Source organism: Ictidomys tridecemlineatus, unplaced genomic scaffold (assembly GCF_052094955.1).
Source record: "Ictidomys tridecemlineatus isolate mIctTri1 unplaced genomic scaffold, mIctTri1.hap1 Scaffold_52, whole genome shotgun sequence".
NCBI classification, from domain to species: domain Eukaryota; kingdom Metazoa; phylum Chordata; class Mammalia; order Rodentia; family Sciuridae; genus Ictidomys; species Ictidomys tridecemlineatus.
Window position 1 is genome coordinate 1,524,588 of NW_027523416.1, and position 15,009 is coordinate 1,539,596.

A 15,009-nucleotide genomic window follows, 5' to 3' on the forward strand; every position below is an offset into this window, starting at 1 on the left:
GTTTCCCTTGGTTGAACTGGACTAACTGTCCAGTCCATGGAGGGAGAGGGAGAGCCATGGGCAGTGCTACCTGGGGTGAGAGGTAAGGAGGGAGCAGTGGGGTCGAAAGCGGGCCAGGGAGGAGCTCTTCCATGGCTTCCATTCTTAGCCTGTGCACAGCATCCTAGTGGCTGTATCCACTGGGGCCCTCCTGGTCCCGCTCATCCTGCAATTGTTCATCAAGGCAGTGGCGGTGGGCACCGCAAGGTGACCGTATGAGGAGAAGGTAAGTGGTGAGTGTGTGTGCCCTTGGCTGTGTGGAGGCATCTTGCACCTCTTCAATTAGACACTTTGTGCACTTTCTCCACTGCCCTTGGCCTTGATGATGCCTCATGAGTCCTTCCAGACCCACCTCTGAAGATGCAGCTCAGATATTTCTATACCCTGGAGCTTGGGGCCATTCTGCCTCCTGGGTGCATTGCATTGAAAGCCTACTGTGTGGGCTGGGGATGTGGCTCAAGTGGTAGTGCGCTCGCCTAGCATGCGTGTGGCCAAGGTTCAATCCTCAGCACCACATACAAACAAAGATGTTGTGTCTGCCAAGAACTAAAAAGTAAATATTAAAAAATTCTTAAAAAAAAAGAAAGCCTACTGTGTGCTGGGTGTTCTAGGTAGTAGTTATTTGAGGGATGGGTGTAGGGGTGAGTAAGTACATCATGCACTTGTGTTGATAAGCAACCTGCCATCAGAATAACACTGGGAGACACCAGGAACACTCTGAGCAAGGGGTCAGTCCTGAGTGGTGTAGCCAACTGGAAGAGACTGGGAGTTTGGTGAAGCCCACGCTGTAGAGGAGAACATGCCACTCTTTGTGTCCTAGGTGTGCTTTTGGAGAGGCAGACAGGAGGGCATTGACTGTGAGAGGTACAATTTTGTAGAAAGGCACAGAAATCTGAAAGTAGGGTGTTAACAGAATGATGAAGAAATGGATCCTAGTTCAAGGACAAGGTGACATGGGCAATGAGGTTGACCCTATGGGGGTCAAGATTAGAAAGGCCCAGAAAGCCAAGCTTGGAATTTTGTTTGGAAGAACTGGAAACCTGGGAGCCATGAAAAATTTTGTGAAAATGTCATTTTGAGGGGTAATTAGAAACAGTAAATTCACCCTTTTTCATCTATAGTTAGGGATTTTGACAAATGACATTGTGTACTCTCCATCAAGATCAAGGTTAACCAGTTTCACTACCCCAGAAAATCCTTTCATCTCTTGTTGTCATTTTCTCTCCCTAAGTCCTTGTGGTTTTTCTCTTTCCGGAATCATGCATCAATGGTGTTTTGGGCTTTCTAGTCTGGCTTCATTCACTGAGCACGATGCATTTGAGATTCATCTATGTAGTTGCTCATATCAGTAGTTTATTTTCTTTTGTTTCTTGTAGTATGTATTTCCCTACAGACTATTTGTACATTCACCAATTGAAGTATTTTTACTTTGCATCTAGGTTTTGGCAAAATTTTTGTTTTGTTTTTGTACCAGGGATTGAACCCAGAGGTGCTTAACCACTGAGCAACAATCCCAGCCTCACCCACCCCACAACCAGCACCCTTATGTTTTCTTTTTGAAAAATTTTTAAAATTTTGAGAAAGGGTCTTACTAAGTTGCTTAAGGCCTTCCTAAGTTACTGAGGCTTTGAACTTGTCACCCACTTGCCTTAGCCTCCCAAGCCATTAAAGTCATGGGGAACTGTGCCCAGCCAGTTTCAGGCAGTTATAAATAAAGCTGCTACAACAACCATTGATGCATAGACATGTGGACATAAGTTTTCATTTCTGTTGGGTAAATTGTTAAGGGTGGCATTGCTGAGTCATGAGATAAACTTATGGGACATTTTAGAAAACAACTCTAATGTTTCTATTTTGTACCAGCAATGAATGAGAATTCCAGTTGCTCCACATCCTCACTAGCATTTGATACTGTCATTGGTCACTATTCTTTTTTGTTTTCAAATTGTAGCCTGTCTAATAAATGAGTAGTGGTATATCACTAGGGCTCCACTCTGTATTTTCCTAATGACTAATGGTGTTGAGCATATTTTTGTGTCTTATAAGCCATGGGTATATTGATGGTGAAGTGTTTGCTCCAAACTTTGCCCATTTTAAAAAAAACTGTGTTGTTTTCTTATTGAGTTTCAGGAGTTCTCTATACTGGATTCAGATGTATGTGTTGCAAATCTTTTCTTGCAATTCATGGCTTGACATTTTATTTTCTTCATCGCATCTTCCAAAGAGCAGGAGTCCTTAGTGTTGATGTTTTTCCAGCACTGAGGATCGAACCAGGGGTGCTCGATCACTGAGCTTCTTCCCCAGCATTCGTTGTTGTTCACTCTAAAAGGAACCTCATGTCCTGTGGAGCAGTTTCTTTGCTTTCTTCCCCATCTGTGTCTGTATTGCTTTTTCTTTGAGCATCCACTAGGAATGATATAGTGGGCATCTTTGCCCTGGGATTCCTTTAGTATGGCAATCACTTAACTAAAGGCTCTTTCAGGAAGACTGGTGGGCAGCATCAGTGGGGGAGGGGAAGCTTCAGACCCTGAGATAGCTGAACAGACAGAGGAGCCTGTCTGCTCATCACCTCCCATCCACCACTGCCATATGTGGTTCCCTCCCAGCTGTGACTCCTGTGCTTGGCCCTTATTCCTCAGCCCTGTGGTCTCCCTGTCTTCTCCTCTCTCCAGCTTCTAGTATCATCATTGACTTTGCCTGGCAGCCTGTTCCATTCCTCCATCCTGTGGTTTTTCCTGCCCTAGGTCAGGCCTTAGTCCATTGCTCTTCCTCCTCTGCTCAGAGTGAGGCCTTCCATGTCCAGGATCCCCAAGTCTCAAGGGACCTAAATGTGGTCTGCCCTCTAAGATTCACCAGACAGGGCTCCTTTCTATTAATGGCAGCACTAATTTCAGGCACTGATTTCATGCTCCAACTTTCACTCCCAGCATACTCCATTCCCTGATTGCAACTCCTCCTAGACTCACTTGCTTGGTGGTTGGTGGCAAAGACTCTGGTGAAGACCACATAAGTTCAAATCGGAGCTCTAGAACTGAGCAGCAGGGGGACCTGGGGTATGCTACTCAGCCCCTGGTCACTCAATTTCCCTATCTGTAAAACAGGGAATTGTGGGTTAATTCATGTAAACCTCATAGTAGAGTGGATGGCACCAGAGAGTGCCCTGTGTGCTGCTGTTACATCACTACCATTCCTTCCCATGGTCATCTACACATGTTTGTGCTCATCTTAAAAGTCATACTAGTCCCAGCCTTAACATCCCAGGCCTCCACTCCACCTGTTGTACCTTCTGGGCCTTATTTCCTGAAAGAGTTGATCTTGTTCACTAGCTCCCCCTTCACTTTCTGGCCCAGCTCAGCCCAGCCCTTGCTGTCAGGATGATGCTCTCATTAATGGCCAAATTCAGCAGACATCTTCAGACTACTCTTTCTGGTCTAGACACAGCCTCTGAAACCAGAAGTCGCTGTCTCAGCACTTAACTCTCTGGGCTTCTCCTCTGCATGTACCTGGATGGTGTGAGCTGGGTTGCCTACATGGTTCCCATGATACTCTCTCTATGCTCTACCCTTTCCACTCCCCTTGGTGCACAGGGCCTCAGGTTGCAGCTGCCCTCACCCACTGAAAGTAGGCTGGCCATGCTGTTTGCGGTGTGCTTTCCATCCCCAGTGCAGTGACGGGGCTTTGTTTTTTTGCTACTCGGTATTAAACCCAGGGGCACTTTACCACTGAGCTACATTCCCAGTCCCTGCTACTTTTTATTATGAATCAGGGTCTCACTAAATTGCTGAGGCTGGTCTCAAACCTGCCTTAGTTTCCCAAATCACTGGGATTACAGGTGTGTGCCACCCTTCCTGGTTGGACCCAAGCATTTTTGATGCCCTGAAATATTTCTGATGGGGGTGCATCTCCGTGGTAGAGTGTGTGCTTAGCATGTGCAAGGCCCTGAATTCTTCAATCCCCAGCACACAGAGAAAAGACATCTGAATCAATGAGTGAACCATCAAACAGAAGAACCAACATTTGGGGATAGAAGGAAAGAGGAAAGGAACAGAGAGAAGAATTGTGTCCTGACCCCCCAGGATAAGGAGAAGAAGGAGAGACAACAGGAAGTTGGGCAGAAGATGGGGCAAGAAGAAGATGCTGCTGAAGTTTGGTCCTGTGGAGTGTGAGGGTGTTTGAGACACAGAATTGGAACAGGAGCCCCAAGAGTGGAACCAGTGAGAGAGGCAGGTCTGGGTGCCTCAAAGCTGTTGGATTCCAGTTGTGTGATAGGGTTCCATGTGGGGGGAGGACGGTATTCACATTTACTGCTCAGTTCTTACAAATTTACTATCATTCCTTAAACATTTTCTATACTTTATGTACAATCAATATTTTCTACACGATATATATCTAATCAAATATTCTTTCTCAAAGTTTAAAGATTCTGTAATTTTTTAATGCTCTGCTATTAGTTTATTTCTTCTGGTACTAGGGATTGAACCCACAGGTGCTTTACCACCAAAGCTGCATCCCTAATCCTTGCTCTATTTTGTTTTGAGATAGCAACTTAGCAAGGCCCTCAACAATTTAGTGACACCCTAAGTTGTTGAGGCTGGCCTTGAACTTGTGATCCTCCAGCCTCAAAAGCCCAATTCCCTGGGGTTACAGGTGTGTGCCACTGTACCTGGTGGTATACTCATTTCTTATGTGCTGTGAACACCTTAAAGGAAGCAGAACCTCATAGAGGACATTGATTCGAGTTGCTTTTTTGGACATATTCTAGAGCTGTTCTGATGTGGAATCATCTTTCCTTTGGCAGAGGAGAGTATTGAAGATGAAAGTCTTCATGTGTAGGCCATTGGAGACTTGGGGTGGATAGAGGTGCTGTTGGGCCACTTTCTACTATAACAAGAGTATTATCTACCTAAAGCTCATGAAGTTGGGGTGAAACTCAACCTGTTCTGGAAGGAGGAGTGGTCGAGGCTGATGGATGGACTCAGGGGAAAGAGAAAGTAGAATAAGGAAGAGGAGAAGCCAGTCAGAGTCCTGGGAAGGACATGACCTTTGAGCTTGGCCTTTCCTGCTTCGTGTACTGAAGGTCTTCAGCTCAGATTTTCTTGGAAAATCTGATTTTTGACTAGGGAAATATGTCTGGGCATCCCCTGCTGCCACTGGTCTCCCAGATAGTGAAACTCAATGAAGGTAGATTTTTAGAAAAATCGAGTGGTAAGACACCTGCCTGGAAAGGAGACCGCCAAGGACAGAGCCAGACACTGGCCAGGAGCCACCTTCCACCAGTGGCCTGGGGGAGGATGACCTGAGGGAAGGTTTTGTACAGACCCCAGACTTCAAAGCATGTTGGACAAGCATCCTCAGTTTAGTCCTGCCAGCACGATGAGGAGCCGTCCTGGCAGACACACATTTACTCTGAAAGCTGACCAACTTGGACGTGCCAGCGTGCTGGGACAGATGGAAGATGCTTGGTTGAAAATTCAGGCCGTTGACTTTACAGGTGGCCACTGCTGTCCAGGGGAGGAAGTCTGGTCTCCAGTCAGAGCCCTCTCCCAGAAGGCAGCCAGGGAGCCCTGAGCGCCCACCCGCAGCTGCTGCCTGCCTTGGTGCCAGCAGAGCTGGGGGCAAGGGGCAGGTGGGCTCCCTGCTCTGGGTACAGCCTTATCAAGCCTTATGAGCACAACAGGGAAATGGATTCCCAGGTCCCCTCAGCTGCCCATCAGCCCTGCTGAAGCTCAGATGCAGCCTCCGAGGAGGCCCAGACCTCGCCCCTGCCTCAGGCTGGTGCAAGGCCCCGACTGCCCTTCAGGAGCTCTCCCGGCTGCTGGTTCAGGTTGGCGAGGCTGTCGGGAAAACAACTCCCTTGTAAGCCAGGCCTCTGCCGATGGCCAGGTCCACTGCTGACTGGGGACCAAGGCCCCCAGAGCCCCCGCTGTGGCTCTGTTGGCAGGAGCTGGCTCAAGACAGCTGTGGAGAGGGCCTCGCTCATGAAGCTTGGTGCGCAGGCTCCGGGGGAGCCTTGGGTCATAGGCGCCTGGCTCCGTGGGGCAGCTGGCCTGCCACCAGGAGAAGTCCAAGGGGCTGAGGAGTAGGAAGAGCCCCTCCTCCCACCTCCCCCAGTCACCTAAGCTGAGCTCTTCCCAGCTGCAGCCTCAGCCTCCAGGAGACCCTCCCTGCCCAAAGGTCTGGTCTCCCTCCCCTGTCCTGTCCCATGTGCCCAGCCCCTACCTCTGTCCACTAAGGATGAACGTCAGGTCTCCCGAGATGCATGGCTGCCTGAGCATGGGAAACCCGTCATCTTTGACACTTCAGCCCCATCTTGGGCCATAAACCCATTGAAGGGTCAACTGGCCAATGTCCCACCATGGACCTCCCCATCCCTATAGCCAGGAGGGAATGCGGACACCTGGACAAGAGTGTGTGTGACACATGTGGGAACCTTGGACAACCAGATGGATTGTTCTGGGGTTATGTGCCCTGGTCACTGGACACTATGGCTTCCCTGGTCTGAACCTTCATGGATAAACACCCAGAGCCAAGGGCAGCTCCTGGGGTGGCCATGCAGCCTTGACTGCTGTCCCCACTGCCCACTCGCTCTCTCCAGTCCATGGCCAGCAAGACCAAAGGTGGGGCAGAGGGGACAGTGAGCCATGCAGGCCTGCTCTGTCAGCACCTGACCCTTGCCTTCCCCGCCAACCTCTTCCCTCTGAGAGGTAGGTTCTGTCCATCCCTGCCCAGGTCCACCCTTTGCTGGGTAAATGAGAGACCTTGGCCACCTGGCCCGGTCCTTGCTTTTCTCTGGGCTGTGGGTTCTCCTCACACTACAACGTGGTCTTTTGTTTTGGGTTTAACCACTGACCACGTCCCCAGCCCTTTTTATTTTTTATTGAGACAGAGTCCCACTGATTGCTCAGGACCTCACTGAGTTGCCTCTCCCTCCCCTGTCCTGTCTGGCCTTGAACTTGCCACCCACCCCCTGCTCAGCCCCTTCAGCTGCGGGTGTTTGTTTTTGGGTCAGCTCTGAGACACCTCCCGGCCTGGAACCATGGTGGGGACTGACTATAAAAATGTGGCAGTGTCCACCTGCCCCACAGGCTGGAGGTGGAAAGGCCCTCATGGCCCAGGGTGCTGCTGACCCCAGTCTGAGGGGCCATCTCTGTGGCCTGGCTCCACGCTGAGCCCCAGGAAGACCTGGCTGGGACCAGTTAGCCTGTGTTCAGGCCAGTGGCTTTGGGCTTCGTTGCCTTATGCATGCAGTGGGCTGGGGACCCTGTCCTCAGGGGAGATGAGGATGGTGGCAGTAAACCACATTTGAGAGCCTGGTGACAGTCATTGCTCTCAGAATGTGTCATTGTCTCATCAGAGGAGGTTGGGTAGGGGACAGCAGTTCACAGGATCCGTAGCGAAGAAGGGAGAGAGGGGACCTGGAGAGACTGAGTGGGCAGTGGATAAGGGACCCCCCAGCGTGGTGCAGATGAGGCCGCCTGCCTCTGCGGGGAGAGAGGACATGGTCCCATAAGCCCCCCCCCCCAGGCAGAGGACCCTGTGGAAGCCGAGCTCTTCCTGTGCCTGCCGTCCCACTTCACTCAATCCCGTGGTCTCCACATGGGACTGCAGGTGACAGCAGCTTCATGTTCCCAGCAGGCAGGGTTCCACCGTGTCCACATGCCCGTTTCCTTGATCTGCCATCTGTCCATGGGCCCTTGGGTGGATTCCCTACCTGGCTGTTGTGACCAGTGCTGCAGTGAACGGGGGCGTGCAGGGGTCCCTGGGGCCCGAATCTGTTTGTTTGGATACATGTGCCCAGAAGTGGGGCCGGTGGGTCACAAAGGAGGTCCAGGAGGAGGGCGAAGAGAACCCAGGGAATGGGCGCAAAGCCCCTGGGGCAGGAGGAGGAGGTTGCCAAGTCCACCCCACAGCCAGGGACTGTATGTGATGCATGTGTCCACAGAGCTGGAGGAGCGGATGGGGGGATAGGAAGGACATAGAATGAAACTGACATCATCATGACTGTGTGTATATGCATGACTGCAGGACCAATGTGATTCTGCAACCTGTATACTCAGAAAAATGAGAAATTATACCCCATCTCATTCAAATGTGTGATATGTCAAGGTCATTGTACTGTCATGTGTAACGAAGTAAAACAAATAAAAAGTTAAAAAAAAGAGCTGGAAGAGAGAATCGTGAACCACAAAATTGATAATTGATATTTAAAGCAATGGATATGCTGATTATTCTGATTTGATCATCACACAATTTACACATATCAAAATATCACATTGTACCCCATAAATACATTCTATTATTTGTATACATACAAATACATACAATTGAAACTTCCTGGAGATTACTTCCCTTCCAATAAATATGGTGCTCTTTAAAAAGTTAAACTGCAGCCAGGTACATTGGCACACACCTGTAATCCCAGTGGCTTGGGAGGCTGAGGCAGGAGGATTGCAAGTTTGAGGCCAGCCTGAGCAACTCAGTGGGGGGTTAAGCAACTTACCAAGAGTGTCTCAAAATAAAATACATGTATATAGAAAGGAGCCTGGGATGTGCTCAGGGATTAAGCGCCCTGGGTTCACGCCCTGATGCAAAAACAAACAAAAAAAACAAAAATCATGACTGCCTGGCATTTCACCCATACACCACATGCCGTTCTCATTCGCTCAGCAGGTCCTACTCTAGTCACTGCCTGGGCCTGATGACACTCTTCCTTTCCATGGTCTTCCCAGGGGACTGGGAGCCTTTCCTTGGTTCGTTCCTGTTTTATGGGTGCTCTTCCTTCAAGCCCTTCCACTGCCTTTCTCTTGGGCGGTCCCGCTTTTCTTAATGATTTCGTACTATCTTTCAATTCAAGAAAATCCATTTCTTGGGACAAACGTTCTTCTATCTGAAGGCACACAACCCCTGTAGACATGTGGTGCCTCATGTTTGCTGCTGACTTAGGTCCTACTGTTTAGGAGTCACTGTGTGCCTTTTCTCCTTGGTTGTGATATCCATCTTGGAAAATCTTCCTGCTCTGAGGTCACTGCACACAGCTCCCCTGCTTTCCCCTGTGACCTGTAGGGAGCCACATCAACCCGAGCAGAGCTGGATATGGGTGTGCCCTCCCTGGGGGGCTGAGACTGGAGTCAGAGCATGAGGGACCAGGACAGAGCAGGGGGTGCTAGGCAGCAGGGACGTGGCTTGGGACTCCCAGGTCCTGCTGGCCCCGGAGGGGCTCCAAGGGCTCATTGTGTTAGTCAGCATTTTGCGGCTGTGACTGAAGGACCCGACCAGAACAATTTTAGAGGAGGGCTCCTCTGGGCTGCAGGTGAGGCAGAACATCATGGCAGAAGAGTGTGGCGGAGGGAAGCAGCTCACATGGTGATCAGGAAGCTGAGAGAGACTCCACTGTGCAGATGAGCCACGTCCTCCAGCCACACCCACCTGCCTCCAGTGACCACCCAGGTAATCCCATCAGGGACCAAGTCACTGACTAGGTCAAGGTGTAGCCCAGTCACCGCTCCTGCAGACCTTCCTGTGTGTCTCACACCTGAGATTCTGGAGGACACCTCATCTAAACCACAACCACAGCTTTGGCCCCCACCAACAGCAAGTAGATGCACTTTCCTCTTAGCATGTCCAACTGTGGGTCCCTCCCAGGTGCTGCTGGGCTCCACAAGGAGGGGACCCTCCAAGGAGGTACCTGTGAGCCTGGGCCCTGTGTCAGCAGCTGGGGGAGAGCTGGGGGAGGGGGAGGCAGGAAAGGACAGAGCTGCCATGGGGCTCTGGCCACGCCTCCTCCTCGCCTGCGGGCCTGGGTCCTCACTGGTCTGGAGAGCTGTGCTGATGTAAAGAGTGGGGCCCTGGCATTTCACAGAAAGCAGCACTGAGGTTCATCCACCTTCCATCCCCTCCCCAGGTTGGAAAGGATGCGGTTTCACCTGCTCATCTCCCATGTGCACCACTGTCCATTTCCCTCCTGCATTGCTTGTGCCCTGGATGGACTGATCCATTTGTAATTCCACCCTGCTCCAGGGAGTGGCTGGCCTTGGACTGCCTTCTGGGGACTCAGGAAGTGATGTGAACCTCTCCATGGCCTTCCATAACCCGTGTCCTGTGGGTGGATTTGCTAGTTCAGGAGCCTCTCACACACTCAGGGGGCCCGGAGAGGAGGGTAGCACACGTTAAGATCTCTGCACCCTCATCCCTCAGGGAAGCCTGACATCTGGTACACACAAGCTGCCCCCCGAAGGCTGCTCAGGACCTCCCCCTTGTCCCAAGCTCTGGGAGAGGGGTTTCTTAGCACAGTTTATTGTTCATCTTCAGGTAACGTTGGGCATTTCAATTCCAGTTGGTTCTCACACACCTGTATGGCATTATGTTCCTCGTGTAAGTAGCATGTGTTTTTTGTGTTATCTGTTTTAGCCTTTTTGCTGCTGTGACCAAAAAACCTGGAAAGAACAACTTTAGAGGAGGAAGCATTTATTTGGGGGTCACAGTTTAAGAGGTCTTAGTTCTTAGATGGAGGACTCCATTCCTTGGGACCTGGTGGGAAGCAGAGCATTACTGCAGGAGAGTTTGGAGGAGGAGGAGAGTGGCTGGGAACAGGGCACCAGGAGGAGAAAGAGGGAGGAGGAGGAGAGATGGGGGAGGGAGAGAGAGGGAGGGAGGGAGGGAGGGAGACGGGAGGGAAGGAGAGGGAGAGGGAGAGAAAGCAATCAGTTTAATATTCTTCTTCAGGTATCGTTGGGCATTTCAATTCTGGTGTGTTCTCACACACCTGTATGGTAGTATGTTCCTCATACAAGCAGCATACACATTTTTTTGTGTTATCTGTTTTACGGAGAAGGAGACTGACTAGATTAAGACTCATAATCTGATCATTTCACTTCTGAACTTTCTTGCAGGGTCTCATGTGAGTTTGGGGGACACTCGCATCTAAACCATAACAATACTTTTCTGTACTGTTTAAATAGGATTTATTGACCTCCCCAAATGACATACGGTATGTGACATATGATAAATGTCAAGTGCTGGTGGTGACCCAGGGCTTGGTCTCCCTCCTTCATAGGGACCTTCTAAGAGGCTTCTTTCTGCCCTCTGCAGGGCGGCCTGACCTGGTGGATCCCCTCTGGCCCTTCCCACTTTACTGAGTCGGCCTGTATCTTCATGCAGCAGACTGGCTGTCTGTGCTTTATTCAAAGGCACCAGCCCCTGTCACCTCTGCCATTGGCTTTGTCGCTCAGTGTGAAGGTGGACGGTGGTGGTCAGGTGGAGGGGCTGTGCCCCACGCCTCGTCCCTGCTGCCTGGCGAGGACTCACTCACCAAGGGCTGTCCTCCTGGCCCTGCCCTGCCCTGTTGTAGATGCCAGGCTGGGAGCATCCTTTACATGTGTCCCTGCTGTTTACACAGATCTCAGGTGTTTGATTTTTGTCATTGTTTAAAGGTACACAGTTAGAAATGGATTTGCTGGGTCATAGGTTATGAATATATTCAGTTTTTACAGATGAAGTCAAATCATTTTTCACTATCAGAATGTTTGTAAGAAATAATATTTAAGCAGTCCAATTGCTTCACATATTTGTCTATAAATGTCAGAATTTAAAAAAAAATCCCTCACTCTCCTTGGCTTGAAGCATGAATTCTGCTCTTCATTCTTAGGGCAGTTAATTAACACAAGCGGGAGTTTCCTGTGCTGCATTCTGTGAAATGCTCACCCACCTATTTGACTGTGGGCTGCTGTTAACTATGATTATTGAGAAGATGTTTTCATTCTGCATTATGGACATCAGCCCTGCGACTGGTAAGTTCGATTGCGGCTTGCACTCGGCACTTTTATGACGACTCCATGAAGAGTCCTTTTCTTTTACGGTTTGCTCTGTGGCTGTGTAAATCAGCCTTCGCGGCAGTCACTGCTATCTTTGACAATGTCTCAAGATCTTCATCTCCTTTCTGTGCCTGATCTTCATCTCCTTTCTGTGCCTACACCGCCCGGACCCCAGGCCAGGTAGAGGTCTGACCGCAGGACAGGTCATCTCAAGGGTATCCTTCACCCACCACACCGCATGTCTGCTCAAGGTCAGGGGTGGGCACCTTTTGCTTTTTCACTAATGAGGACACAGGTTTCCTGGTCTTGCTCTTTCCTTGCCAAGTCTTTATAGAGGACTTCCCTAGTTTGCAGTGTCAGGTGGTAGATTTTCAGTTTCTCCTGGACTCTGCAGGGTCCAGGCTCTGTGGTGCCTGGAGCAAGGCTGCAACCTCCTCTGACCCCTTCCAGGCATCCTGCTGCTCCTGGGCTGGTGCACCATGCTGCTCGCCCTCCTTCCGGGCTTGAGCTCCTGGCTGTTCCCACTCATGGTGCCTCTCCTCCCCACGGCCCTGGACTATTCTGTGGTAGTTCGGGTTCCTTTAGTGAAGGATTCTTGCTTGTTTCTTTTGGTGTGGATCCTGTTCTGTCACCGAGGGCAGGGCAGGAGGGAGCCACCCTGACCTGATGGTTCCCTGACCTTATGGAGCTTGGTCTATGAGGAAGGCAGGAAAGGAGTAATAGAGATGAGCTCTTAGGTCAGTGGACGGTTCTGTTAAGGCAAACGCAACAGGGGGCGGGCACCGAGGGAGGGATGGAATCTTAGGGGTGTCACCAGGGCTTCCCCGAGACACAGTGCCATGGCTCTGGGAGCAAAGCTGGAGATCTGGAGGAGGACACATGCCAGGCATGGAGGAGGCCAAGGCAAGTGTACTGGCCTGGGAAAGGCTCAGCCACAGGCCAGGTGGCTACAGGGGGACACCGGGAAGATGGCAGTGACAACCCTGAGGGTACAGAGTGCTGTGGGTCCTTCCTGTTGAGACAACCAACTGAGGGTCCAAATCATTTGAGAAAAAAAAAAGTCTGTCCTGAACATGTGCAAACTGCCTAGTCCCTGTGGCAGTGCCATGTGACAGTGCCCTGTGACAACTTCCTATTCCGCACGGACGCTTGCTGGGTACGTAAGTCGTCCAGAGGTGACTGACACTCCCTGGGAGGGTGTGCGCAGGCTGTGAGCGGCACACTTGAGGTGGTAAGGGTCCCGGCTTAGGTGGTGGGCATCCTGGACAGAGCCTGCCGACATGGAGGGTCAACCTGCTTACTTTTAGAAAGGCCCAACGGCAGATGTTCAGTTTGAAGGGTCAACAATCTGATAAAAAAAACATGCAACTCAATCATATATTTCTAATGAAACTGATAAATATAGATGCCCCTCAACTGAAACACAAATGCTTAAAGGTATAGAAATCAAGTACACGCTGCGTCTTACGAATTGTTGGGAGGAAAATGGACGTGAGGGTCCTACTTTACAAAGAACGCTGCCCACGGTGAGACCAACATCACGAGGCACCGACTTCTATAAAACGCAGTCCTCAGGAGCAGCAGTCTTCATTGGTTCCAGGATTAACTCCCGCATTCATTGCTGTGCAAATGTTTCCATTGATCAAAAGCCTCCCTGATGGAGGACTATCAACGTGGGGAGATACATGGTGCTTCTGGATTCTACTCCACTGCTCCTCCCTCTCAGACCATCCTGCACCCCTTCCACGTTCCGAGGTGATTTTCAAGGACTGGGCCTCCCATCAGGGCCTGGCACCTCCAGTTCTTTTGTGTCCTTGTTTTGGTCCCTTGTCAATGGGGACCCTGCCATTGCCTGCTCTCATTTTACCCGTGTCCTTTCTGTCCCGAGTTGTGTGAAAACCTTTAGCCACACGGTGGCCAGGAGGAGCCCACCCAGTCAGGAAGACCCTGCCTGTGTGTGACCTTAGCCTTCACCCCGTGAGCAGGCCCTATGTCCTGCGCTGCAGGTACAAGTAGCTCAACCTGCATTTTGTCATTTGGACCAGGACCCTGGAATGTCAGCCCAGCAGAACAGAAGTGCTGTATTTGGATCGCGAACAGGAGCACGCCTGGACCCCCAGAGGTCTCCAAGGCTGAGACCCTGCAGGGCAATCTGAAGAACTGAGGTAGAGGCAGAGCGTCCTGGGCTTCACAGGGCAAGCTGGGGACTCACATGACACCCCTGGACACCACGGCTGCTGTAGGCCTGTGAGCCCCTCCTGGAATGTGCACACAGACCTGAGAGCCAGAGAGTGTCTGAATAGTCACCTCCAAAAGCTAATGCTAGCTGCTCTCACGGGGGATCCACAATTTTCTCTCCCACCAGAAACAAAGAGAGCACCCTGGGCACTCCCATCCTCCAGTTGTTATTTAGCAAACTTGTCAATCAAATGTGTGTAGAAAGGGACCCATTTACTAACAAGCCTGAGGTCTCTTCTACATCTTCTGGCCCTGTATGCGTTTGCCTGGATACAACATTTAAATAAAAACAAATTAAATACACTAATCTATTTATTTCTAGTTTTTATTAGTGCATTGAATAAATCTTTCCCTATTCTGAATTCCAAAAGAAACTCCGTTATTTTTTTCCATGAGAAGATTGGCAGTTTTGTTTTTGCCATCATTAAATAAATACATTTGGAGCTGGTTGTGTCTATGGAGTGAGGTAGGGGTTCATTTTATTTTCCATTCTGCTTACCAACAGCCCCATTTTCTCCTATTTATTAAGGTGCTCCTCCTATCATAATCTGAAGCTTCATTTATATCATGAGTTTGCTTCTGGGATCCATATCTTATGTTCCCTCCCCCCCCCACCCCCGTGACCCCTTACCAGAATATTAGGACTTTCTGTAAAAGTGGAGGAAAACAAGTCTGTTTCCTTTCCTCGTCCATCTCATTCAGAATCATCCTGGATTTCCTATACCTTTACTTTTCTGTATGAATCTTTTTTTTAGGTATTTGGGGAAAGTGATTTGAATCTAAAGATCATATCACACTAGGAATGATTGACAGCTTTATGCTGGTAGATCTTCTTATCCACAAAGATGGCATTTTAAAAAATAAGCCTTTATTTGAAAGCAGTTTTTTTTTTAAAGAGAGAGAGGTAGAGAGAGAGATAGAA

General features: G+C 50.0%; 1 protein-coding gene across 25 annotated transcripts in view; it reads left to right on the forward strand.

Moving 5' to 3' along the window:
• The window catches only part of LOC144373881 (palmitoyltransferase ZDHHC19-like), a 75,849-nt gene that overhangs the window by 44,971 nt on the left and 15,869 nt on the right, over positions 1–15,009 (forward strand). For 7 of the 25 annotated variants that reach the window (XM_078036859.1, XM_078036867.1, XM_078036853.1 and 4 more), the window contains 3 exons: positions 160–10,410; positions 10,929–11,825; positions 13,895–14,394. In XM_078036859.1, the coding sequence (XP_077892985.1) occupies positions 160–250 (91 nt within the window). In that variant the 3' untranslated portion in view covers positions 251–10,410; positions 10,929–11,825; positions 13,895–14,394. Of the gene's footprint in view, positions 1–159; positions 10,411–10,928; positions 11,826–13,286; positions 13,605–13,894; positions 14,395–15,009 lie in introns of those variants that run through there. The other 18 variants (XM_078036863.1, XM_078036864.1, XM_078036869.1 and 15 more) reach the window with 17 other exon arrangements.